Here is a 26129-nt window from a genome sequence, read left to right on the forward strand (position 1 = left end):
GGACATGTTCTGTCAGGCCTAACAAAAAAGTATTGAACCCCGGCTGGTATAATTCAGATTTATACAGCCAGTATTCAATGGCCTCCAACCCAGTGGCATGAGGGATGTTTGTGTAAAGAGCACTAACATCTAGAGTGCACATTAGCCATTCTGGTTCAAGTTGGGTTTCCGAAATGATTTTCAGAAATTCTGTGGTGTCCTGTATGGGTGATTGGACCCAGCATAATAGAGGTTTGAGATATTTCGTAAGAAACAATGACAGTGGTTCAGTGATAGAGCCTCTACCAGACACAATTGGTCTCCCAGATGGTTTAACAGGGTCCTTGTGTATTTTGGGCAAAAAGTAAATATATTGACTCATAGGGTCTTTAATAGCGAGATGTTGCATGACCTTATCAGTAATAATGCCTTCCTCCCTAGCTAATGACAAAAAATCATCTGTCTGTGTTTTTAACCTAAAAGTGGGGTCCAGAGGCATTTCCAAATAGTAACGCCTGTCTTGAAGTTGTCTTTTGGCTTCAGAATAACATTCCAGCCAATTCATTACCACTACAGCCCCATCTTTATTAGTAGAGAGAATGACAATATCTTTGTTGTTCTGTGATTCAGTTAATGCTTCCCTTTCAATCTTTGAGAGATTATTTGGTTTGTAGGTAATTTCACTCCTGTGGTAGTGTACATCTTTGAGAACACTACTTTGAAATTGATGCACTGTGGGATTCATAGGAAGCATATACCTGGATTTATGATAAGTAAATTCATTTTCAACACCAAAATTAGTAGTCATCAAAATGCAATCTGAGGTTTATTAGTCTACAAAATGACAATACATCTTGTGCTAAAAGATCCTCAGTAATGAGCAAACCAGGAATAAAACTAAGACCTTTATTGAGAAAATCAATTTGTGTAGTAGACAAACTTACATCAGAGATGTTCAAAACATTGTTCTTTTGATTTATATCAGAGTTATTAATTCCAGAAGCCCATCTATGTTTATTTCTTGAATGTTTTCTGCCTGCTGTCTTGTATTTTGGCCTAAAGGGGCCAAACTATATGCCCTCTTGGGGGTAGGCAAGTCTGGTCTATGTTGCATGTCTGTATCTGTGTATGAAGACAGATCATCAGTAGGTGATCCTAAGTATGTAGGTCATTTTTTAAGGATAGACATTGGTCGTTTCCTTTTGGGAGTTCTGGTTTGTGCTTGTTGGAATCTGACCTGTTTGCTAATGCTTAAAGGGTTACCAAGCTGATAATCTGTTCGGTCCCTCTAGAATTTTTTGACCTTCCTGTTTTTTAATTGTTGTTCAAGACCAGATAGTTCTTTGGCTAGTTTATTCAAATTCCTAGTAAAAAAAGGGTTGTCCTTATTTATTGTAAAGGCTCACCCAGACTCTGCTACACTTTGCTGTGAGGGAAAGGTTGGTTTGCTTTTTATTTGTTGTATTTTGTATGGGTTTGTTGCCTTTTTATATTTTGAGTGCTGTGATTTGTTTTCTTTACCTTGTGTTTTGCTTGTGTTCTGCTTTTAACTGCATATTAAAACTTCAAAAGACACCACAGCTCTGTTTCTTGTGAGTCAGGCAGAAATTAGAACTGATCAATTAAGGACTCGTACATAAGATAGAAGAGGTCACTTAAGGTTAATCATTTGTGAACTGAGGGGGTGGAGCTAGGAACTAAACCTAACCTTCTATTTAAGGGGTAAAATAAAACATTTCAGAGCTTTATTGGAAAGGCTCACCCAGACTCTGCTCCACTTTGCTGTGAGGGAAAGGTTGGTTTGCTTTTTATTTGTTGTATTTTGTATTGGTTTGTTGCCTTTTTATATTTTGAGTGCTGTAATTTGTTTTCTTTACCTTGTGTTTTGCTTGTGTTCTGCTTTTAACTGCATATTAAAACTTCAAAAGACACCACAGCTCTGTTTCTTGTGAGTCAGGCAGAATGTTTTCCGCACCCTCCTCACCCTGTCACTGTCATGTTCTTAAATACCACTATCTTTCTAGCTGCCTGCCTGTTATGTTAATTTGACCATATATCTCATCTCCTGTCCGTTTTCACTGGCTTATGTGAGTAAGCACAAAATTGTCATTTTGTGAATCCCCTTCAACTATTTCAACTATTTAAATTTATTGGCCATTCTACTGTATTCCATAGTACTGGAATACAAAAGTGATCACCCCCTTTTCAATCTATCTTGCTGTTTTAAAAATAGTGACTCTCCACTAAAACTTAATTTTTTAGACAGTAAAACTTAAGTTACCTACTTTCATATCTAACTTCTCTAGTGCACACTGCAGTGTTTAGGATAAACCATTTTTTGTCATCTTACCTTTAAGCATCCCTGTGACTATCACTTTCTCTAATACCTGCTGGAAAGCACTAGGAAGCCTTAAACTGATACAAGCCCTCAACTCTCCTTATTAATAAGGAGAAATTAATCATAGGCACTAAACAGCCTATAACTGCAAAGTACCATATATATATATATATATATATATATATATATATATATATATATATATATATATATATATAAAAAAGGACCAAAGCAGGCATGTCCAAGGGTCAGCTTCCGTTGATTTCTCCTGTCCACCTGGTGAATCTGGGCATACTGGGGCAATGCAGCAATTGCCTCATGTACACAGACAACCCTCTCCTCCTACCACCCAACACTACAACCTGTGAGAGATGCACTTACATAGCCAAACTGGAAGCAACGCTCTCTCCACCAAAGATTGTGCTAGACAGTCAAGAGGAGAAGGTTAACACCGGCACTACACGTCAAGCAACACACATACCCCTTCTAAACTCACACCACCAACACCCACACATAGCAATACTAAATCCACATATGCGGAGGCCCTTAACTGTAACCTGCTCAAGCAACAAGGACCTATAAAGCTGAAACGCAAACAAGCATTATTCACAACCAAAGTGTCACATAGCTCACAACACCAGTGTGCCACCCAGCAACAGCCCCTAAGGCAAGACAACATACCTAACACTTTAGTCATAGGTGACTCTATAGTCAGGCATAATGATGTCCCACTCACCAGGCTGAACAAGGAGAAAATTACAGTGAGCTGCCTTTCGGGTGCCAGGATCCACCACATAACTCGTACACTCATGTCACTCCACAAACAAGTACAAATATGACTCTGTCATTGTCCATGTTGGAGTGAATGACTTGAGATGTACCTCCCTGGTCTACATGAAAAGTGACATTGGAGGAGCTCTCTGATCATGTGGCCCAGGCAGGTATGACTCTAGCCCTGAGTAGCATCCTGCCTTCGCCCAGAATGATGCCACAATATAAGGACAAAATGATTGACTTCAACAATTGGCTAAGCTTCTGGTGACATTCAAAGGGGATCCAGTATCCGTCTGTCTGGGACGACATGATCGACAGACCACGATGCTTTGCCAGAGATTGTCTGCACCTGTCGCCCCTGGGATTCAGGTTACTGGCTAAGGCTCTTGACACCCCTATAGTGCCTTTTTTAGGCAAAGTTCAAAGGACAAAACCACCACTGTAACAGGTACAACTCAATGCTAGAAGTCTAAACCTCAAAATGCACTCTCTCGAGGCACTCCTAAAAATGGAGAACATCGATGTCTGTGTAGTAACTGAGACCTGGTTCAAGGCTCCAACTCTTACCACACTTTTTGGCTACCAAATCAGGATCGAAACACTAAAGGTGGAGGAGTGTCCATATTCACCAAGGATATTCACACCACCAGGTTAGTTGCCCAACACAATGCATCTGAAATTCTCCAGGTGCAACTAACACTAGTTAAGACTGCAATCCAAATTGTAGCTTGCTACAGATCCCCCACCATGCTCCAAGATTCTCACTACACCTTTCTAAACATACTGGAAAATGTTAATATACAGTCAAACACCCTAATACTGGGTGATTTCAACTACCCTGCCATTAACTGGGAAAACTATTCATGCACCAACACCTTTGCCCAAAGGTTCTTGGAATTCATAAATTCCAATGCCCTGGATCAACTAATCCATAGTCCCACCAGGGGCTCAAATATCCTAGACCTGGTCATTACCAACATGGGAAATCGATGCTCCACACCTATGGTCACCCCCTCGTTGGTCATGTCAGACCATAAGCTAATCATCCTTAACATCCACATCCCTCCCCCACCCCCACCCCCCAGTAAGGAAACCTCCATAAAAAACTTCTCCAAGGCCAACTTCTTGCTACTCAAGTCAGAAGTTACAAACTTCATGACAGCCATGCAGACTGAAACTGAAAGTTTGACTGCTGAGTTTTACACTAAGGCACTGTACAAGCACATCCACTCATGCATGAATCGTGCCATCCCAAATAGAACCAAGATGCTCTCCTCCAAAAAAAGGAAGCCAATCTTGTGGTGCCTGCCATAAACAAACTTTACAACAAAAGGAAAAAACTGTTGCAGAAAAGAGGAAAATCCCAGGTTGCAAAAAACTCCCTTACCAGCTTCAGTAAGAAGCTAAGATCCCTCATAAAATCCTCCAAAGATAGTTACGAAAATAATATTGCCAAAGATTCCAAAGACAACCACAAGGCATTCTATAACTGTCAAGAATCTAAATAGCAATGCTCAGATCTGCTCTGAGCTACAACAGAATGGCATTAAATATACTGATCCCAAGGATATTGCCAATATCCTGGCAGATCGATTAAGTGCCAACTTCACCCTCCTCTCACCCCCTAAATTGCCCATCTCAATACTGGAAGATTGCCAAATTCTGGTAATAATGGCCACACAGGTAAAAAACGCACTCTCCAAATCTAAGAATAGAGCATCCATGGGACCAGATGACAACCTGGGCTGTGTACTACAAAATGAACTGGCACCTCACCTAAGTGTCATGTTCAATCATACCCTCACCTCAGGCTGCGTGCCCACTGAGTAGCGCACAGCTACAGTTATCCCACTCCACAAGGCGGGATCCACCTTGGATCCCGGGAACTACCGCCCCATCAGTCTGACGAGCCTGATCTGCAACGCCATGGAACGTATTATCATGGAACTTATAAACAAAGACATTGGCAACCTTAAAACACTGGACCCGACCCAGTTTGGGTTTGTGAAGGGCCGATCTTGTCTCCTGAACCTTATTGACTTCTTTGAATTAGTCTCCAGAGCCGTAGATGAGGGTAAGGCAGTCCACACAGCCTATCTGGAACTTGCCAAGGCCTTTGACACCATCCCCCACTCTGGAATCGTAGATAAACTTACTAAGCTGGGCATTAATCCCTACATCACTCGATGGGTTGTCAACTGGCTTACTGACAGAACCCACACTGTAAAAGTAGCTGACTCCAAATCCAGCTCCAGACAAGTGGAGTACCTCTGGGTTCAGTCCTGGGACCTCTCTTGTTTGGCATCTACTACTCTGAAGTACAGGCCAACACTAAGGGACTCTGGCTAACAAAGTTTGCAGATGACCGCAAACTGGGAGCCATTATTGAATCCCCAAATGATGTGGATACTCTACAAAAGGGCCTTACAGAAACAGATGCTTCGTGCCAGAGTCATGGGCTCAAGCTCAATGCCAAGAAATGTATATTTATCCCCTCTGGGGAAAAAACATGTACCCATGAATCATCACATAGGTAGCAGTACACTAAACACTGAAAGTGTGATAAGAGACTTGGGGACACAGGAGGACAGTGATCTCACCTTCAATAACCACATCGCCACAACAGTCAGGAAACCCTTGTATGTGGCACACCTCATCACTAAGGGATTTTCATCCAGAAAAAAGGAGGTCATTGTCCCACTGTACTCATCCCTCATTAGATCCGTTATAGAATACAACGCCCCATTTGGTATGTACCACTCAAGACATCTGCAACACCTAGAAAGGCCACAGAAATGCCTCACTAAAAGAATCACAGGCCTAAAGCAGATGCCCTATGCTGACCGCCTTAAAAAACTCCAGCTATATTCTGTCACATATCGTCTACTCCAAGGCGATCTCTGCTTAACATACAAGGCCATGTCAAACCCAGATCTGTTGGACATGCTACACTTAAAGAAATCCCAATCCCTCAGAGCCACACGCTCCAGGGATCTAAATCTTGTCATCACAATAAACAAACCTGCTGGAGGGATAGGTTCCTGACCCAGAGACTCCCCAGACTCTGGAATAGACTGCCCATAAATGTCAGAGTGCCTCTTTGGCCCTCTTCAAAAGGAACCTGGATGATTGGATGGGAGAAAGGAAATTCATCCCTGGGATCACATCAGTCGCCCTGTTAGACAGGGGTCCAGGGAAGTGTGGGAAGAAATAGCCAGGGAATTGTTATGGCTAGGCTTGTATAGGCCCTAGGGCCGATAGCCTAGTACCAACCTTTGAACTTATGTCTGTGCGTCAGAACATAGCTTAGTAACTTCACAAATTTTATGATCAATGACTCTATCATGAAATTTGGCCAGGGCCTTAACGAAACCCATAGTTGCTTTTTGTTGGATGTCTGCCCATTGTTTATTCAGCTCTTCATCAGCCTCACTGACTAATGGTTATGTTCTAATATGTAGTCCCCTAGGTGTAATCCCTTTAGCCATGTAGACTTTAAAGAGTTTAGAATGCCAGACATGAGACCTGAGAGATCTCATGCTCTTTTGTAATTTATCAAAAATAAACCACAACTGGATTCCGGACCCAAGGCTGTACCAATTGGTTCATCATTGGTTGAGGTGCCCAATCCAAAACCCCCCCAAATCCTCCCTGTCTGATATCAATTTTGTTAATTCCATAATGGTGCTATATAGTACTTGTAAAAAATTTTTATATATATTTATGTTCACTAGGTATTAATATAGATAAACCAGCAAACCCATCTATACTAGTTTCTTGTTCTTCGGAAACTTGTTAATCCACTTGATAAATTGTCGAGATGATTTGATGGCAATATTAGCCCTTGTTAGATATAATAGCAATGCTAAGCCATGTATGTTAGTCCAATTTTTGTTTAACACTTTTGTACATAATACATAGAGTACACAGAATGAGCAATAATAGCCCCTGTAACTGCCATGATTGAACAGTTCAATCTTGGTTATATGACTACCTTTCTTCAGGACAGTGCTACGCCCATTCGTGAACAGACTCACATACACATTGCCAAGTCTTCGTCAGTAAAATAATAGGTTGCTGGTTTAAATACTTATCAGCCCTATATTTCAAGCACAAAATATCACCATCAGGTCCAAACCCTGATCATAAATGACATAAGTTAAATCATTTGTCAGTTGAGAGCCCCGGATGGAAGTGTGGAACAAGGCACTCCCCCCAACCAGTTTGAAATTCGCTTGGTCTAAGATACCTAGGATCCATTGTAAATAGATTAAAGGATGAGTGTGAAAAATATGGGAGTCACCCAACAAAAAGCTGTATCTTTGGGATATATTAGGTAATGTCTTTTATCAACAATGGTAGTTAACAGTATCTGGTATACCCTATTTCTATGTTAGCTTTTGTTCATATGACTGGCTACACCACATTGGGTAAATGCCTACCCCCAAATACTAGATTGATCTAGCAAGGGACTAGATAGAAATAGAGTTGCAATTATTTTCTAAAAACTGCAACAATACCATATACTGTTTAATCCCATCTTGACTGCAACTTGTAATGCAAATGCAATTTTCCTTTTATGTTCACTTAAATCACCCAAAAATGTTTGTAAAGACCAAATCGTCAGGTATATATAGAAAAGAAACACAAGTATGAACTGCCAAGGCAATAGCCTGTCACAGAAACAGATATATATCCCTCTCACCCTGAATCATATTATCTGTTGTTAAAATTATACAATTGAATACAGTATATTTTTGTTAAGTAATGGTTAAACTAATTATGTACGCAAAATTGTAGGCAGATTATTGTTACAGCGGACGTAAATCAAACACACAATACTTGACCAGTTTGTCATGAAATATAAATAGCTCCACATAAGCAATACAATCAACTTTGTAATAAATGTATATCATTATACAATCCCTTAATAACAACATAAATATTCTAAACAGAGACAGGATTGGGACCCCTCGAAAACAAAATGCAATATAAATTCTGAACAACTATTTTTCAATGTTGTAATGTCCAAAAGATGAATCAAGCTTTTGCTCAAAATACGAGTCCCAAACTGTCTCTAAACACAAATAATCCACTCTGTTAATGTCCCTGTCAGATCAAAAATAGGAATTCCGTTGAAAATACAGAGTTTAAATTCTCCCAATGTTCAAATGGAAAATAATAAGTAACCTCTTGTTAATTCAACCTGTTAGATACAAAAAGAACACCTTTTTGCCTTGAACTAGCTCTGTTCATCAAAAACTGATGGTTGCGATGAAAAAATGGAGCCCATAAAGTCAAAAGTTAGTCAAACTTTAGTTTACGCTGTAAATGTGATCAGGGTGCAAAAGTAATCCTTAAGCTGTATTGGCATTGATCATACTCATTATTTTTGTCCCCAAACCAAAACGTACAGTAAACGACATGAGAACGGCATCCAAAAACAGAAACGCCAGATGTAGAGATGCCTGTTAAGCTGAAAATGGCGCCCCTTAACCCCATATACACCGTTTGAAAAAAACGGATCTAGCCAAATGCGTACGAGAGACTGTTAAGGTTTAGTTACCCTTTACCAGGAAAGTCCATTAAAATTGAGGCTTGAATAAAGGATGGCGAGAGTGAAACCCCATAAATGCATAGCTTCTGCTTCTCTGCTACCTCATAAACCAATTTGGTGTATGAAAAGGATTCTGCTGGCCCAAATAAACTACCTTAACTGCTGGAAACCAGTAGAATGTATATAAATCCAAGCTGCAGGAAATAAAATCCAAAATCCAATCCACCAAAGTATAATTCTTTTTGGTGAGCTGCAAATAGAGACATGCAGCTTACACCAGTCAAAGGGGTTTTTAGTGGATATATCTAGCCAGTTGATATTGATGTTGCCTGGGATGATGGTTTAATTTGTTATATTGCTTGTTGTACAGGCAAGAATGTCTTCAAGAATTAGAGTATTATTGCATGGGGGAAATGTATAGGACTATTATGCAAAGGGTTTTGCAGTTAAGTTTTAGGAAGGTAACCAAAAGTTCTGCTGTGGAGAAGTGGTGAATAGGCTTGGAGTATGGGATTACTGTAAAGGAGCTAGGGAATAGTAAGGTAATGCCACCACCTTTTTATGTAGTCTATCATTTCTAAGACAGGAGTAGTTTGAGGGTAAAAGTTTAGAGCCTTTAATGGAGGGTTTTAGCCAGGATTCAGTGATAGCAGTAAAATCTGGTTTATGTTGATTTAGCCATGCATGCAGTAGGGGGATTTTGTTTCTAATGCCTTGGAGGTTAATAGTTGTGAAGTTTAGGGATTTTGCAGAGTTGTGGAGTTGGAAGAGGGAGGGTAAGGGCCAGGGTTGGGATGTATGTCACCACAAAGGACTTTTCTAGTGCTGTAGTTGCTGTCTAGTCCTAGGTCAGTGGTGTCCTTGTTGGGGCTTTATCCTTCAATGCCATGAATCTGACATTTTAATTGATTTTACTCTGAAGTGAATTAATATCATTAATACCATTTTGCAGATGGTAGGTAGTGCCTGAAGAAAGTAATGCTGATCCATAACACTTTATTTTCTGTTTTGGTTCTCTGCTGGGGGTTGCCTTCTGTATGGAATCTGCATGCCTTTCATGTATTCATACAGGGTTTTATCAGGTGCTTCAGTTTTCTTCCATATCCCAAAAGGTGCATTGCAATACTTCAAATTACCCATACATTTTGAAGGCGCTGTGTGGATATGAATGCATTTTTCTTTAATGGGCTTGCACTCCTTCGAGGATTAGTTTCCTGTCCCTAGTGTTCATTGAATGTTGGGAAAGGTTTCAGCTCCCCTGTGACCCTTAATTAGACTCAAGTAGATAATTAGAAAATTAATATTTTCCAAATATTGCAGATGATCATTTTCAAATGGTCATTGTTGCCTGACATTGAGCTTGCCTGCAAGTGACAGTGTTTCTTACAAGTACCTCAATAACTAATTCAAGCTTGTCTTATAAAAATATAGGATAAGACACCTGAATTGTCAGCCTTACAAAGCATATTGCATGCTCTGTATTTAGGAGAATCTGATGGTACAATCTCAGATATGTTCATGTTTTTTAGAATATTGACATTAACTTTTTCATTAAACTTAAAATGATATTAAATATTACTTTTTCTGTAAAAACAAAAATTTTGCTTTTGTTATTTCATAACATACTAACATTATGATGCAGGTATGTAATCAGTGTGTCAGCTTAAAAAAAAATTAAATGTATGTGCATACTTTGAACACAATAGCAAAAGGGGAGATAAGGCAAATCACAGTACAGGCCTACTAATAGCTTATATGGGATTGTATGGCTTTAAGTGTGCTAATGTTTACTTACAGAAAGCTGAATACCAGGTATCCTTATTTCTTGTAGAAAGTAGTCTAATATTCCTTGTAGAAAATAAGATGAATAAACACACAATGGAAGCAAGAGCATCAACACTGTCGCTTTTGCTCACTGTTCTGACAAACACCAATATATTAGTTCATAGGTAGGTACTAGGCTATCGGCCCAAGGGCCTACATAAGCCTAGCCAGCAAGGTACCATAGCTTACGCCACCCAAGAAAGTTATTTTCCTGTGCCACTGTCCAGCAGAGACACAGAAGTGATCCCCGGGGTGTATTTCCTATTTCCCATCCACTCAAGATTTTTCTTGAAGAGTGCTAATGAAGAACTTTGCTTTACCTAGATGGGTAGCTTGTTCCAGAGTATAGGAAGTCTCTGGGACAGGAATCTATCACTCCCGCATGTCCTGTTTATTGTGGTGACAAGGTTTAGGTCCCTAGAGCGTGTAGCTTGGAGGGGATTGGGATTTCTTTAGGTGTAGCATGTCCAACAGCTCTGGGTTTGACATAGCTTTATATGTTAGGCAGAGATCACCTCGGAATTGGCGATATGCTACGGAGTAAAGCTGGAGTTTTTTTGAGGTGGTCAGTGTAGGGCATTTGTTTGAGGCCAGTAATCCTCTTTGTGAGGTACTTCTGTGACCTTTCCAGCTGCTGCAGATGTCTTGTGAGGTGCATTCCAAAAGGGGCATTGTAGTCTATAACGGGTGTAATGAGTGACGAGTAGAGGGGAACAATGACCTCTTTTTTTTCCTGGATGAGAACCCTTTTATGATGAGGTGTGCCATGTAGAAGGACTTCCTGACTACTGTGGCGATGTGACTATCAAAGGAGAGACTACTGTCCACCTGGGTCCCAAGGTCTCTTATCACGCATTCAGTGTTAAGTAGATTGCTGCCTATGTAGTAGTTCATGGGTACAGAGTTTTTACCAAAGGGGATGACACTGCACTTTTTGGCATTGAGCTTGAGGCCATGGCTCTGACACCAGGCATCTGTCTCAGTGAGGCCCTTTTGTAGGATGTCCACATCATTTGGGGACTTGACTATGGCTCCTAGTTTGCAGTCATCTGCGAACTTCATCAGCCAGAGGCCTTCTGTGTTGGCCTGTACTTCAGAGAAGTAGATAACCAAACAGGAGAGGTCCCAGGATGGAACCCTGTGGCACTCCACTTGTCACTGCCTTGAGGTCAGATTTGGAGTCTGCAACTTTTACAGTGTGGGTTCTGTCACTAAGCCATTTGGCAACCCATCTTGTGACATAGGGATTTATGCCTAGTTGAGTGAGTTTAGATATAATTCCAGAATGGGGGATGGTGTCAAAAGCCTTGGCGAGGTCAAGATAGGCTGTGTGAACCACCTTACCCTCATCCACGGCTTTGGTGACTGCCTCAAAGAAGTCAATCAGGTTCAAGAGGCATGATCTGCCTTTCACAAACCCGAACTGGGTGGGATCCAGAGTTTGGAGGTTACCAATGTCTTTGTTTATGAGTTCCATGATGATACGTTCCATGGCCTTGCAGACCAGGCTCGTCAGGCTAATAGGTCGATAGTTCCCAGGATCCGTGGTGGTTCCCCCTTTGTGGAGTGGGATAACTGTTGCTGTGCGCAATTCAGTGGGCACAAAGCCTTATGTGAGGCTATTATTGAACATGGTGCTTAAGTGGGGAGCCAGTTCATTCTGAAGTTCGTGTAAAACGCAGCCTGGGATGTTGTCCGGTCCCATGGATGCTGTGTTTTTGGCTTTAGAGAATGCAGCTTTTACCTGCGTAGTTGTGATTACAGGGACTCTACATTTTTCCGGTATAGGTATAGGCCCTTTAGGGGGTAAGAGGGAGGTAAAGTTAGCACTGAACCGATCTGCCAGGATGTTGGCAATATCAGTTGGTTCTGTAATTTTTGTGCCTTTGTGCTGTAACTCAGAGCAGATCTGGGTATTGCCATCTAGATTCTTGACATAGCTATAGAATGCTTTGTGGTTGTCCTTGGATTTAGTGGTGATTTTGTTTTTGTAGCTAGCTTTGGAAGGATCTTATAAGGGATCTCAGCTTCTTACTGAGGCTGACCAGGGAGCTCCTCCACTCATGGGAGTTTACTCTTTTGCAACAGTTTCTTCCTTCTGTTGTACAGTTTGTTTATGGCAGGGGACCACCAGATTGGCTTCCTTTTTTGGAGGATAGCGTCTTGGTTCTGTTTGGGATAGCACGATCCATGCACTCATGTAAGTGCTTATAGGATTCAGCAGTTGTAGCTGTATTGTCCATCTGCATGGGTGTCATGAAGTTCACCACTTCTGTCTTAAGAAGCATGACGTTGGCTTTGGATAAATCTTTTACTGTGGTTTCCTTAATGGGGGTGGGGGCAGGATGTGGATATCGAGGGTGATAAGCATATGGTCGGATCAGACCAACGAGGAGTTGGCTTCTGGTATGGAACACCGGTCACTCATGTTGGTAATAGCTAGGTCTAAGATATTGTTGCCCCTGGTGGGGGTGTGGATAAGTTGATCTAGTGCATTGGAGTTTATGAATTCCAGAAAGCGTTGAGCTAAGGAATTGGTACACGAGTAGTTTTCCCAGTTAATGGTGGGGTAGTTGAAGTCATCCATTATTAGGGTGTTTGGTTGAACACTAATATTTTCCAGTACATCAAGAAAAGAGGAGTGGGAATCCTGCGCATGGTGGGGGATCTGTAGCAAGCTACAATTTGGATTGCAGTTTTGCCTAGAGTTAGTTGCACTTTGATAACCTCTGATGCATTATGCTGAGCAACTAGCCTGGAGGTGTGGATATCCTTAATGAAAATGGACTCACCTCCGCCTTTGGTGTTTCGGTCCAGGTTACATGGCCGAAAAGTGTGGTATGAGTTGTAGCCTGGTAGTGCAGGGGTGCTCTCTGGAGCCTTGAACCAGGTCTCAGTCACTGCACGGATATAGATGTTCTCCATTTTAAGGAGTGCCTCGAGTGAGTGCATTTTGAGATTTAGACTTCTAGCATTGAGTAGCATTACTTTCAGTTTTTGTTTGCCTGTTCCTGTTATGGTGGTGAATTTGTTATTTGAACCCTGCCTAAAAAAGGCACTATAGGGGCAGCAAGAGCCTTAGCCAGTATCCCAGAATCCCAGGGGGGACAGGTGCAGGCCATCTGTGGCAAAGCATCGTCTGTCGACCATGTAATCCCAAGCAGACATATACTGGATCCCCTTAGAATGACACCAGAAGCTTAACCAATTGTTGAAGTCAATCATTTTGTCCTTGTACTGCGGTATCATTCTGGGCGATGGCAGAATGCTACTTAGGGCTAGGGTCATAACTGCCTGGGCTACAAGATCGGAGAGCTCTTCCATCTCTCTTTTCATGTAGTCCAGAGAGGTACATCTCAGGTCATTCACACCAACATGAACAATGACATGAATGTTAAAGAGCCTCTACTTGTCAGGAAAGCTTGAAAATTACTGGTTGGGGGACCCCAGTAGTGATTGAAAATCCAAAGTATCCAGTCAGTCATGATTATCCGAGGAGGACTGGTGCTTAATGACTCCATTAGGAAATAGATCCTCAAGAAATTTGCAGATATTACTATGTCTGGAACAGTAAGCCTTTGGTATTGTGATGATTGTAGTTTTCCATGTCTAATTGCTTGTGATAAATCTTCACCGCATTATGGTGGGGTATCCTCGCACATGTGCGGAGCACTCCTGTAGCTGAGTTGCTTGAAAATTAAGAATAGATTCTAAAAAAATTTGCTTTTCCTGCATTACTTGCATGACTTGCTGATGCACTTTGTTGTTTTGCTGTTCTAGCTCCTAAAAATGTTGCCACCAATTATGCTGAATTATCCTGTTTATTAGCTAGATTATGCATTGCCTGGGGACATGACTGCCTACCACATAGTTATTTGGTCTCCCAAAGCCAAAACTCAGTCAAAGGTCCTTCCAGAAATTAAGAGTCAATAATACCTCTACTGATGAAGGCTATAGACTCGGAGCTTGCTGTACCTGCCGGAAGTAACAGTTTAATATTAATTACAAGGGCTTTTCATAAGGAAATAAGTGTTCAAGGGTGCTGTTCGTTTCATTCCTGTTATCTGACACCACGTTACTTAGCTAATTCAGAAGGTGCAGTTGTTTTTCATTTGTATATTTTTATTTAACATTAAGTGTAACAAAAAAGTGGGATGAGCTGTGTAAATCAGTTGTACATATTCCACTCACCTACCCTGAAAACTAGTATTTTAATCAGAGCTAGTAATATTGAGCAGTTATCACTGCAGGGTTATTTGAAAGGCTATTTTGAATAATTTAGAAGTACATGAGCAAAATACATTCTTGGTAAGTTACTAGATACTGGTCATAATTTTAATAGAATCTATCACTTTGAAATGTGCTTCAGCTGTTTAAAATAGCATATTTCATTGATGTTCCTTTGTAAGATAATACATCTTGAAAACAGAATAAAATAAAAGACAAATGTTTTCTGTTTTGCTTTACAGTTCAGAGAGACAGGTCATAAATTTCCTCGTTTTAAATTGCTGAATCAGAATAACAATACCGCTCTCAGAGTTAAAGCAACACAGTTTTCTCAGTTCAGTCAAGAAATGGATTGGGTCCAATTCAACCTTCAGCCATCAGGTAAGTATTTTAATGTGAAAATGAGATGTCAAAAACCGTCAGCTCCTCTGTGACCCTTTCACAGCCTTTGTATCATTGGCTACGGCTAGTTTATAATCAGCTCAGCTGATTTAAGGCAGGAATTGGCATGATACATTGCTTTAATATATTCACTTTCTTTGCATTTTAAAAGGCTATAATTTAATAAAATAACTGTACACATTCTGTATTACCTACTGATGTACATGGGTGAGTGTGCTGATTTACCAAAATATTTTTAATGAAAATCATGTTGCCTTTCAAAGAGTTTTTTTTTTCCAGTGCCATAGAGTCTCATTTGACTTCTATAGTGACCTCATGAACAGCTACGGTTGTCCATATAGTTTACTAGATAAATAGTTGTGGCAGTCTACATCCTTTTCCTTCCTTATCCTCCATAACACACACTCCCCTATGGACGGTTTAGATTTGCACGTTGCCTACTGTATGTCTTTGGACTGACATGAGTACTTGGAGAAAAGCTATGCAAATGCAGGAAGGACATATACGCTCCACACAGATGGCTCTTCAGTGAAGAATATGGCCAGAGAACCTCTTGTAATGAGACAACAGGGATGCTAATAGTGCCACTGTATCACCGTACAGTTGTCTTCATATACAGCTATTAGAGTAAGCACATGACCGTTAGATTGCTTGATCTCATTTGACTCCACCTTTCATGCATATTTTTCTAAGTATAGTTTTTCTTACTGCTGTTGCAATAGCAAAATATATTGTACTTTGATGGTTTTATGCATTATGCCTTGATGGTCAAAATGTATAGTGGCTATTGTGACTTGACCCTGGTTGCCAAAAGTAGGCAGATTAGTCCTGGACTGCAGCAGGAAGCCGTGTACCATGCACCAATAATCACAATGACTTTGGCACCAGACATGGGACATTAATAGTTTGCAATTTAGTGGGGTAACCAGCTAGGTAGTACAGTACAAAACACAATGTTCATCGTGTTACCCTCCTGCAGTCATCACACTTAGGGTATCCTGTCATCAGGCGGTCCCGCAGTCGGCCGGAATTCCAAAGTCTTGGTCCGGCATTGGTTGCTGTTGCTTCTTCCCTGATGTCAGTGCGCCAGGGGTATATGTAATGCATCCAACGCCATTTTCTTCAGTCTTTCTTGCCACGCGGTGCCCGAAGCAGAAGCAGTTCGCAAGTGCCAGTCAGCCGACTCTTGAGATTTTCGAAGTCGAATTTCAGATCCGAAGTCTTCAATAAAGCTAAGTACCCTGTTGGGGAAACTTTTCTTGCCTCAGACCGATGTCAGAAATAGTTAACAATTGTATTTCTTGTGGGAAGCAAATACCTCATAAGGATTTTCATTCTTACTGCATACCTTGCCTAGGCCCAGACCACAACGTCACTGGTTGTCGTTTTTGTGTAGGTTTAATAAGCGTACTATAAAAAGACACTTTGATTTCGCACGACACTGCTTCGGTAGAAAATTTAACTACACTATGCCGTTGGAGCAACCGACTACTGGCGTGCACAAAAAACGCAAGGATAAGGACAGGCAGCCTAGACCCAAGCCAGACTCCGAGGCCTCGGCTGGTCCAGTCTCTGGTTCACCGGTCTTCAGTGAGGCTCCGACGCAGCCCCCTGACTGCCACAGATCTGGAACCCGAGATCGCTTCGGAGCTTTTGGTGGAGAGTACTAGGCTGACGCAGCCATTTTGTTTAGCCCCTATCGCCGACTCTGCTAATAAAGATGTCGGTGCTGCAGAAACACCTTCGGTTTCTGAAGGCGTCTTCAGACCGATGACGCTCACCATTAAAACATACCCTAAGACTAAGACTCCTATTAAACCTAAAAAGACTACACTTCAGTCTCCATTTCAAGGCCCCATGCCTAAGAAACAGATGCTCAAAATGGCTGAAGATTTGATCTCTTTAATCAGGGGTTCCCAACCCCCACCCGATAAAAGGCCTAAACAAGAGGAAGATTATGCCTCCTCTGAACAAGTGTATGTTTCTTCAGGCTCCTCTGAGGATCAAGGTTACTCCTTCTCCCCTTATGAAGATTCTGATGCTGAGGACTCTATTCCCTCAGCTTCTCTTCCTGAAGACTACTCCTTTGGGGAAACTTTACACACTATGAGGGAACATTTTCACTGGGAAGGTCAGGGCTACTCTGACTCAAAGAAAAGGATCAGAGGGTTTCTTTTACTCCCCCAGCACAGACCTCTTGCCATCCCTCCAGTTTTAGACATTGTGGATGATGTTTACTTAGAATCCAGTTTGAACCCAGATTCTCTGCCTCCTGCTCCGGCCAAACCTGACAGATACTATACAGTGCCTGATTCCCACAAATTTCTTTATAAAAGCCCTGTTGCTGATCCAGAGACTATCTCCCAGAGTCCCAAAGGGGGCTAAGGCTTCTATGGCAAAAAATCCTGTACCCTCTGAAAGGGACTCCAGAGCACTAGACAGGTGGGGGAAAAAGGTTTACACCTCAGCCACTCTAGCTACGAGGGCACTAAATTGCCAATTTCACATGCTAAAATATCAGCAATTTCTAATGTGTCAGTTAAAACAAAAAATGAGCACACTCCCTCAACAGTCTGAATTGAAAGAAATGCAGGATCTGTTGCATGCAACTGAACAGGTGGGCAAACATACTTTACAATGTGGGTTTGATTCTTTGGAGGCTTCCTGCAGAGCAGCTGTCACTGGGTCTGTTATACGTAGGCATGCTTGGTTAAAGGAACAAACTCTGCCTGATCATGTTAAAGCAAAGCTTCTAGATGCTCCCTTACAGCAGGATGTTCTTTTTGGAGTTAAAGCAGAAGAAGTCTTAAAGAAAATGGAGGATAAGGCAAAATCTATGCAGACAGTCAAAGATTTTCTACAGGTACAGCCTCCTTACTTCAGCAGAAATTGGCCAACAAAAAATTGGTCTTTTCCAGCTACTGACAGACCACAGAGGGGTAAATACAGACGTCCAAGAGGCAGAGGTCAACCACAAGCCCAGTACAAACCTCGACAATGGGGCACTGCAACACAGAAGGGAGGAGAAGACAGGTCCCAAGCTACCAGAAGGCAAACTCAATGACTTGCACCTCATCTGACCAAGCAACACTCTCTTGGCAGCCCCCCTTGGGAGGAAAACTCACACTTTTTTCAGACAACTGGCACATTGTCACAAAGGATAAATGTGTCCTAGACATAGTTTCACGAGGATACAGATTCCATTTTCACACCTTGCCAATGAAAAGAGGAATGCCAAACCTGCCACAAAATCGATAGGCAGAGGCACAAAAACAAATGACAGCTCTCATGGACATGAGAGCCATTCAACTGGTACCTACTCGAGAGCAAGGCCAAGGATTTTACTCAAGACTCTTTCTAGTTCCCAGAAAGGACAATGCCTGGAGACCAATTCTGGACCTTTCAATTCTAAACACATTCTTACAAGTACCCAAATTCAAGATGCTAACACTACAGCAGCTTCATCCCATGTTGGGCAAGAAAGCATGGCTAGTAACTTTGGACCTCAAGGAGGCATACCTGCATGTCCCTATCAGACAAAGTTGCAGAAGATACCTCCGTTTCATTGCAGGTTGAACCCATTACCAATTCTCTGCACTGCCCTTTGGCATATCTACTGCGCCCAGGGTCTTCACAAAATGCCTGGCACCAGTAATTGCATACTGCAGACAAAGAGGAATTCAAATATACCCATACCTGGACGACTGCCTCATACAAGCAGAAAGCAAGGACATTCTCTTACAACATCTGGCTTTTGTAAAACATCTTCTAAGTTGCCTGGGGTACACAGTAAACGAAAAGAAATCAAAACTAGTACCCTCACAAAATATGACATTCCTGGGTGCCAGCTTGAATACAATGGCCCAGAAGGCTTATCTGATGCCAGACAAACAACTACAACTGACTCCATATTTCAAAACAATGGCAACAAGGACCCAACTACCTGCAAGAAAAATTCTGCAGGCCTTGGGCTTCATGGCATCTTGCATACTACTAATACCATTTGCAAAGCTGCATATGAGGAAATTACAGTGGTGCCTAAAAAGCGTATGGTCTCAACACAGTCACAGCTTGGACACAATGATATATCTCATTTCCTGCCTACAACAGAAGTTTCTATGGTGGTCACAGGCATGTCACCTCAACAAGGGTCAGCCTTTCACCTTGCCCCCCAGCCAGGCAAACTATGACAACAGATGCATCGGACTACGCCTGGGGGGCACACATGGCAGGACAGTGCATTCAAGGTGTATGGACTGCAGATCAAAGGAATCTGCACATCAATCAAAAAGAGATGCTAGCTGTACAGAATGCTCTGACAGCCTTCAAGAATCTATTACATCCAGGACAACTTACAATAAGGACGGACAACACCACAGTAATGTGGTACATAAACAAACAAGGGGTTACACACTCCTACCCTCTATGCAGGCAAGCAATGACCTTGTGGAACACAGCTCTGGCTTACCAAGTTCAGTTACAAGCTCAGTTCCTGCCAGGAAAAAGAACACATCGGCAGACGACCTCAGCAGAAACATCATGGATCCCCACGAGTGGAACCTGGATTCACAAGTATTTGCAATGATAACTCAAAAATGGGGCCTTCCAGACATAGACCTATTTGCCAGTCCTCAAAACTATCAACTAACAAAATTTTGTACAAGGACACTTCACCATCAAGCTTGGAAAGTGGACGCACTCATTCAGTTGGAAAAACCTGATAGTATATGCCTTCCCTCCATTGCCTCTCCTCACAAAGGTGCTTCTGAAAGTCAGAAAGGAGAGACCATGACTGATACTCATAGCCCCAGACTGGCCATGCCAGCACTGGTACCCACTATTGAGGAATATGGCCCAGGGCCCACCGTGGATTTTACCACAAATTGCCCATTTGCTCACACAGCAAAACAATCAGATTCTTCACAGCCAGCTCAAAACCTTAAATCTGGCTGCATGGCAAATCACCTAAGCATCCAGCCAGCTCCTCTTTCCCAAGCAGTTATGGATGTTATCCTGGAAGCTAGGAGACCCAGCACCAGGAAGGCCTATTCGGATAAATGGAAAAGGTTTTGCACCTGGAACCAAGCTAAAGGCCAAAACACACTTCAGCCTCACATGCCTCATATTCTACAGTATTTAACTGAGATGTTGCACAAAGACTTTCTTTTTCTTCCATTAAAATCCATGCATCAGCTATTTCAGCCCACTACAACACGGATCCACCCTTATTTTCGCATCCACTTCTAAGGCAGTTCCTCAGAGGGGCAAAAAACATTAGGCCCCCCAGGAGAGCACCTACACCAACATGGGACCGGAAAAACTTACGCTACCTCCCTTTGAACCAGCTTTCTTTGCAAATCTACAATTTCTAGAAGACTGCCCTGCTGCTAGCAATAACTTCAGCTAGAAGAGTCTCAGAGCTGCAGGCACTAATGGCAGTGGAACCTTTCCTCATTTTCCATCAAGACAGAGTTTTTCTACGAACTAATCCTTCCTTCAGGCCTAAGGTGGTTTCCAGTGTGGCTTTAAATCAAACCATCCACTTACCCACCTTCTTCCCAAATCCACAGAACAAAGGAGAAAGACTCCTGCATTCCTTGGACATTCACAGGCAACTTTGTTACTACTTGGATAAAACTAAGGCTTTCAGAAAATCTCACCAGCTCTTTGTATCCTATGCTACAGCTTCACAAGGGAAGGCTATATCAAAACAAACCATTTCCAAATGGATAGGACATTGCATTCATTTTTGCTATACCCATCATGGAAAACCAGTTCCTGCTACCATTAGGCCCCACTCTACCAGGGCAGCTACATCTACAGCCTTCCTCAGGGGGGGTTCCAACCAAGGAGATTTTGGAAGCTGCAACTTGGAGTTCAGTACACACCTTTACCAAACACTATCACTTACCACTTTACTCTTAGACGAGAGTTGGCTTCGCCACTGCAGTTCTGCAGGGCCTTCTAGCCTCCTCTAACCCTCTATAACTCCTCCACCCATCCTTAGCTTTGGGATTCTACCCAAGTGTGATGACTGCAGCAGGGTAACACGATGAACATAGTACAGTTTTGTACCTACCATAAATGTAGATGTTTGAGTGTACACCCTGCTGCAGTCCAGGTTACCCACCCTCCATCCCCTCTGATCTAACTGGCTAAATCTCTACAATACCTTCCTGATGTATTTGCTTATAGCTGGAGGGATTTTGTGTTTGTGCAAAAATTACTTAATTTAGTACTAATTACTGACCACCTTTTTGGGGGCACCTGACATCTGGGGCAAGTAAAACTGAAGAAAATGGCATTGGATGCATTATATATACCCCTGGCGCACTGACGTCAGGGAAGAAGTGACAGCAACCGACGCCGGACCAAGACTTTGGAATTCCGGCCGACTGTGGGACCGCCTGACAACAGGATAACCCAAGTGTGATGACTGCAGCATGGTGTACACTCGATCATCTACATTTATGGTAGGTACAAAACTGTACTTTATATCCCTTATCTGTTCATAAGTTATAAACAAGCAGCTACATTAGACATAGGAACAAAATCAGGTCAATTCAGGCAAAGAGGTCTGAGGTAGAGCAAGACCATAGGTCAGAAGCAGGATATGCTTCAGATCATAAACAGTTAGTACAGAATTGTGCAGATTTGTGACTCTGGGCACTAATATTTAACTAGAGCAATAGATTAAAAGCCTGAAAGGACTTCAGGGCAGAAAAAAACTGCTTACCACAAGAGGATAAGCAATAAAAGTCTACATGCAAAGTATTATAATGATAAGGCTCTGGAGTAGTGTTAAGAAAAAGTAAACATATTGTAAAAAAGGCACAACAAAGCTGTTTCCAGAAGAAGAGGAGACAATAGATGTCTTGGCTACGGGACAGAAGGAAGAGTTAGAGAGATGTGGAGAGGAAGAGGCTGTCAGATGTGCTGAATATGAAACATTCACCAACACTTTAGTAGTTAGCTGGGGAGAATGGCTTGGCTAGGAAAGGAACTCCAAATCCAGCAGGAGTGGCAGGTAGGAGTCAACTGGAAGGCATAAGACTGGAGTAGAAGCTTTTTAGTAGGGCCAGGCTTAAGAGCAGCATCCAGAATTTAATTTTATTGTAACAAGTAATGAAAAGTTCATCAAAATAACTATTAAACTAAGAACAGAAGGAATGAGGAAGGTAGAATCAGGGGAGGGGAAATTAAATAGAGGGGGAAGAGATGACTGAAACTGAGCAAGGAAAATGCCATAAAAACAAGAAGACAGCATGAAAAAAGTTTGTGTAGATCATAAATGCTATAAGCTGCTAATGAGTTTTCCTGCAGTGTTGGATTGGATTTCCTCACTTTCCATTTGTGCAATGCCTCATGTCGAATAAATCACATAACCTAACTGTGCCAGTGAAAAGAACCTGTACTGCTTCCAATACTTATTCTCAAAAGGAACCTAGAATGCAAAGGTTTGTTTGTGTCTTTCGGCATTTCCCGGTTAGGGGTCGCCACAGCGGAACTCCGGTCCACTAATGATTGGTAGTTGATTTTTACGTGCCGCGTTACTAACCCTGACACACACCCTTCAATGAAGGTACGCCCATTCATGCATGTCTCCACGCAGAAGACGCAATGCAAAGGTGTTTTGCAAAAAAAAAAAAAAAAAGTCGTCTTGAACTACAGTTCTCAAAAGCTCCTTTCACAAGGCATTGAATTTACTGTATAAAATCACTTTTAACTGGAAAGAGAGTTCATTATCACTCTAAGGTTGCTGTACCTCAGACAAAGAACACTTCTTGCCAGGCCTTTGCTTCTTTTTTGGTGGGAAAGATGCAAGATGGGGTAACATGGCACAAATGAGCCATAGGCTGTCATTCATACACATCTTAACTAAAAGGTAGATTGGCAACTGTACACTCAATCTTTTATGCTCAAGCAGTTTTAATAGAAACCCAGGTACTCTGGGAAAGTAACTGTAAGCCCCTGTGATTAACTGGTTTGTCTGGTTAACAAAAAAAATATATATAGCTAAGATGAAAATAAATCTGGCAGGGAAAGTAGGGACAAAGAGGGATATTAAGTAGACATCAGTAGTATCAGTCAAAGAGGCTTAGTGGCCAAGAATGACCACTACCTGTGAGTTGCATGATATAGCAGAGTGACTGCACACACTCCTAGAGACAGGAGTGGACTTTTACTTGCACATTTTGAATGATGCTACTTTCTTGAAAATATGTTGCTATGAAAATCAGTTTGCTGATGCACTGTGCATGTTGTAGGATGCCTGCTTGTCATATGAAGGAGCAGAATTTCTACTTGCATGCTTGAGAAGGGAAGGTGGGCTAAGAGAAATTACGCTGCTTTTGTTATGAATCGTGAAGTAACCTATCTGATCTTCCAACTTGTATGCCTCCAGCAGAAAAAGCTGGCAAGTGTATTTGTGTTTTTATACTTCAGCAGGATGCTGACTTGTGAAACTAATGTTTGTAGGTATTGTTACTGTGTTAGTGATCCTGTGACTGAAATGCAGTAACAAGTAAAATTACATTAAATCTGTAAACAAGGGAATTAAGAAAGTGATACATATCCGATTAAATGATTCAGTATCCCTGTTCTCTTGTAATAGCTACTACATAGAAAGCACATCAAGTCAGGCAGTCATGAATACATATGACATTCTAGAGGGTCTATATTGGATCTGCGAATGTTCACAGTGTCGAATCTGACATTGTCAGCATGTGAACGTGAAACCGCAGAACATCGAAGAGGTAAACGGAAATCTCCTTAAGGGGAGATTTCCGTTTACTTCAGTGTAGTGCGGTCTTGGAGTTGGTATATTTTAAGTAGTGGTGGGGGGTGCAGGGGGGGCTTGCCCCCCTGCTTACAGGAAGTAGTTTTGTTTCCTGACTTTTTTAAATGTTTATAGTAGGTATTCAGTGTTACTGGACTTTGATGATATGGTGTCTATCCTATCGTATTCGAAGTTCAGTAACTTCGAGTATCTAATATAGACCCCATTCTAGAAATAATAACTATAATATCTCTTGGCACCAACAATAAATGTATTAATTTATCTTTAACTGGGAAAGTCCAGCTGGAATAGATACCTTTGGCAGTGGAGGCCCAAGGAGAAAAGCTCCAGTATTCACATACATAGACAATATACAGTATAGTTTCATTTTCCACATTGTTTATAGTATTTCCATCTTGGTTACATACACATTTTTGTATACACAAGAAGAACAGAAAATGAGAGGCTGTGCATTTTCATAAGGTTGTAGCAGACAGAAATACAACAACACAAAGGAAGACAAAGACCACATTTGGGTTGAAATTAGTAATTTGTAGTATGATGAGGGTGAATGAGGATTAAGTAGGAGTAGGTAGTTAAGAAATGTAATCAGTTAAATGTTTACAGTAGCAGATATAAGGGGAAGTGTAATAATCACCATATGAGAATTTAGTACAGAGCAGTTATTGCTTTGTCAGAGGTATTGCAGCTTGTGTTTTCCTCTGGATCAGAAATTATCCAGTTGTAGAGCATAAACAGAGCCATGTGCCCTGAAGGTGCTGTTTTACCAAACAGTTTAAAGCATTTGTTGTTTTCTGTAAACTTTAATTTCAGTGGGATGGAGTTGTATTGTATTGAAATGGTGAGAGTAGTGTGAATTTCTGGCAGAGTTTTTTTTTTTTTTTTTTTTTTTGAGTTGCTTGGAGCTACAAGAGATTTGCTGTTAGAGCATAGTGTTCTGTTGTTGCTGTATGTTAGTAATATTTGTTTAGAGAGAGGTAACTGTCTGGTTTGTAGACAAGTTTGTGGGCAGTAGTGAGTTGAGAGTAGGTTAGCTGATTTTCTTTAGGGCTGAGCAGTGTTGGGTTTTATGAGATGAGTATGTGGCGAATCTTGCTATGTTATTATAGTGTGCAACAAGTTTGCACTTGAGGGTATTACTGAGATTAGTGAAGGTACAGGATGCATACAATAAAGACTGAAAGCAGGTAGATTGCTGCTATGGATTTTCTTGTAGATAATGTAAGATAGTTATTCTTCATAGGGAACTTAGCTTGTTTGTATTTTTGATGGTTTGGAGAATATGCTGGTCATATTTGAGCTTGTCGTCTAGGAGTAATCCAAGTAATATGGCTTCTGTTATGGTTTTAATTTTTGTATTGTCGCATGAGACAATATGAAAATTGTTCTTGAGTATTAAATTGTTTTGGTATAAAGAGCATTAGTTTAGTTGTTTTTTTTTTTTGCATTTAGGAGTTATGTCTACAGTGTCTAGCCAAGAGATGACAGGTGAGGAACACTCTTGGGTGATTTACTGGAGGATTTGTAGTGTTGAAGCAGAGCAGATGAGGGTTGTGTCCTCTGCACACGGAGTAATATTTGCTTTTCTGTGGCAGTATGTTTACAAATATACTAAATAGAACTTTGCCCAGTATTGGTCCTTGTGGGACTCGAGCTGTGACTGGAAGGAAGTAAAATTCTTGTTTCTGTTTTTCTAATGTTTATTTGTGAAGCAGTTATGAAACCAGGTGAGAGATGATTGATTTAGAACTAGGCAGGAGAGTTTGCTAAGAAGTTTTTGATGGGAAACTGTGTCAAAGACCATTGACAGATCCAAAAAGAGTGCTGATAAATATTTGCAATTATTGCTATTGTGGTTGATAGCATTTGTAAAGCTAATAAGAGTAGTAATTGTCCTATAACTGGGGAGTAAGCCGTGTTGGGTCATGGAGAAAAGATTACTTTGGGTAAAATATTTGAGGTGTTAGGAGTGGAGACATTTTACTAATATTTTTGATAGTGGTCAGTTGATTTTCCACCCTTTGTGAAGTGGATTTCTTCCAGATGGCTAGGACATGGTTTTCTGTTATGGATCATTCAATTATTAAGTAAAGTTTTAGGTAGTCTATTGGTAAGTTGTCTGCTGCTAAGGTTGTTTTGAGTTTTTGTAGTTAGTTTTATGGTGCTAGTTGGGACTGGTTGAAAAGAGAAAGGTATAGTATTATTATTAGTAGATGAGGTTGGCATAG

General features: G+C 41.3%; 1 protein-coding gene across 1 annotated transcript in view; it reads left to right on the plus strand.

Moving 5' to 3' along the window:
• LOC122789982 (interleukin-13 receptor subunit alpha-2-like) overlaps positions 1–26129 on the plus strand; it is a 764082-nt gene that overhangs the window by 429531 nt on the left and 308422 nt on the right. The window contains exon 5 of the mRNA XM_044057489.1: positions 14942–15080. Within this exon, the coding sequence (XP_043913424.1) occupies positions 14942–15080 (139 nt within the window). The remainder of the gene's footprint in view (positions 1–14941; positions 15081–26129) is intronic.

The sequence above is a fragment of the Protopterus annectens genome, chromosome 15.part0, assembly GCF_019279795.1.
Source record: "Protopterus annectens isolate FY-2018-M chromosome 15.part0, PAN1.0, whole genome shotgun sequence".
In the NCBI taxonomy this organism is placed as follows: Eukaryota; Metazoa; Chordata; order Ceratodontiformes; family Protopteridae; genus Protopterus; species Protopterus annectens.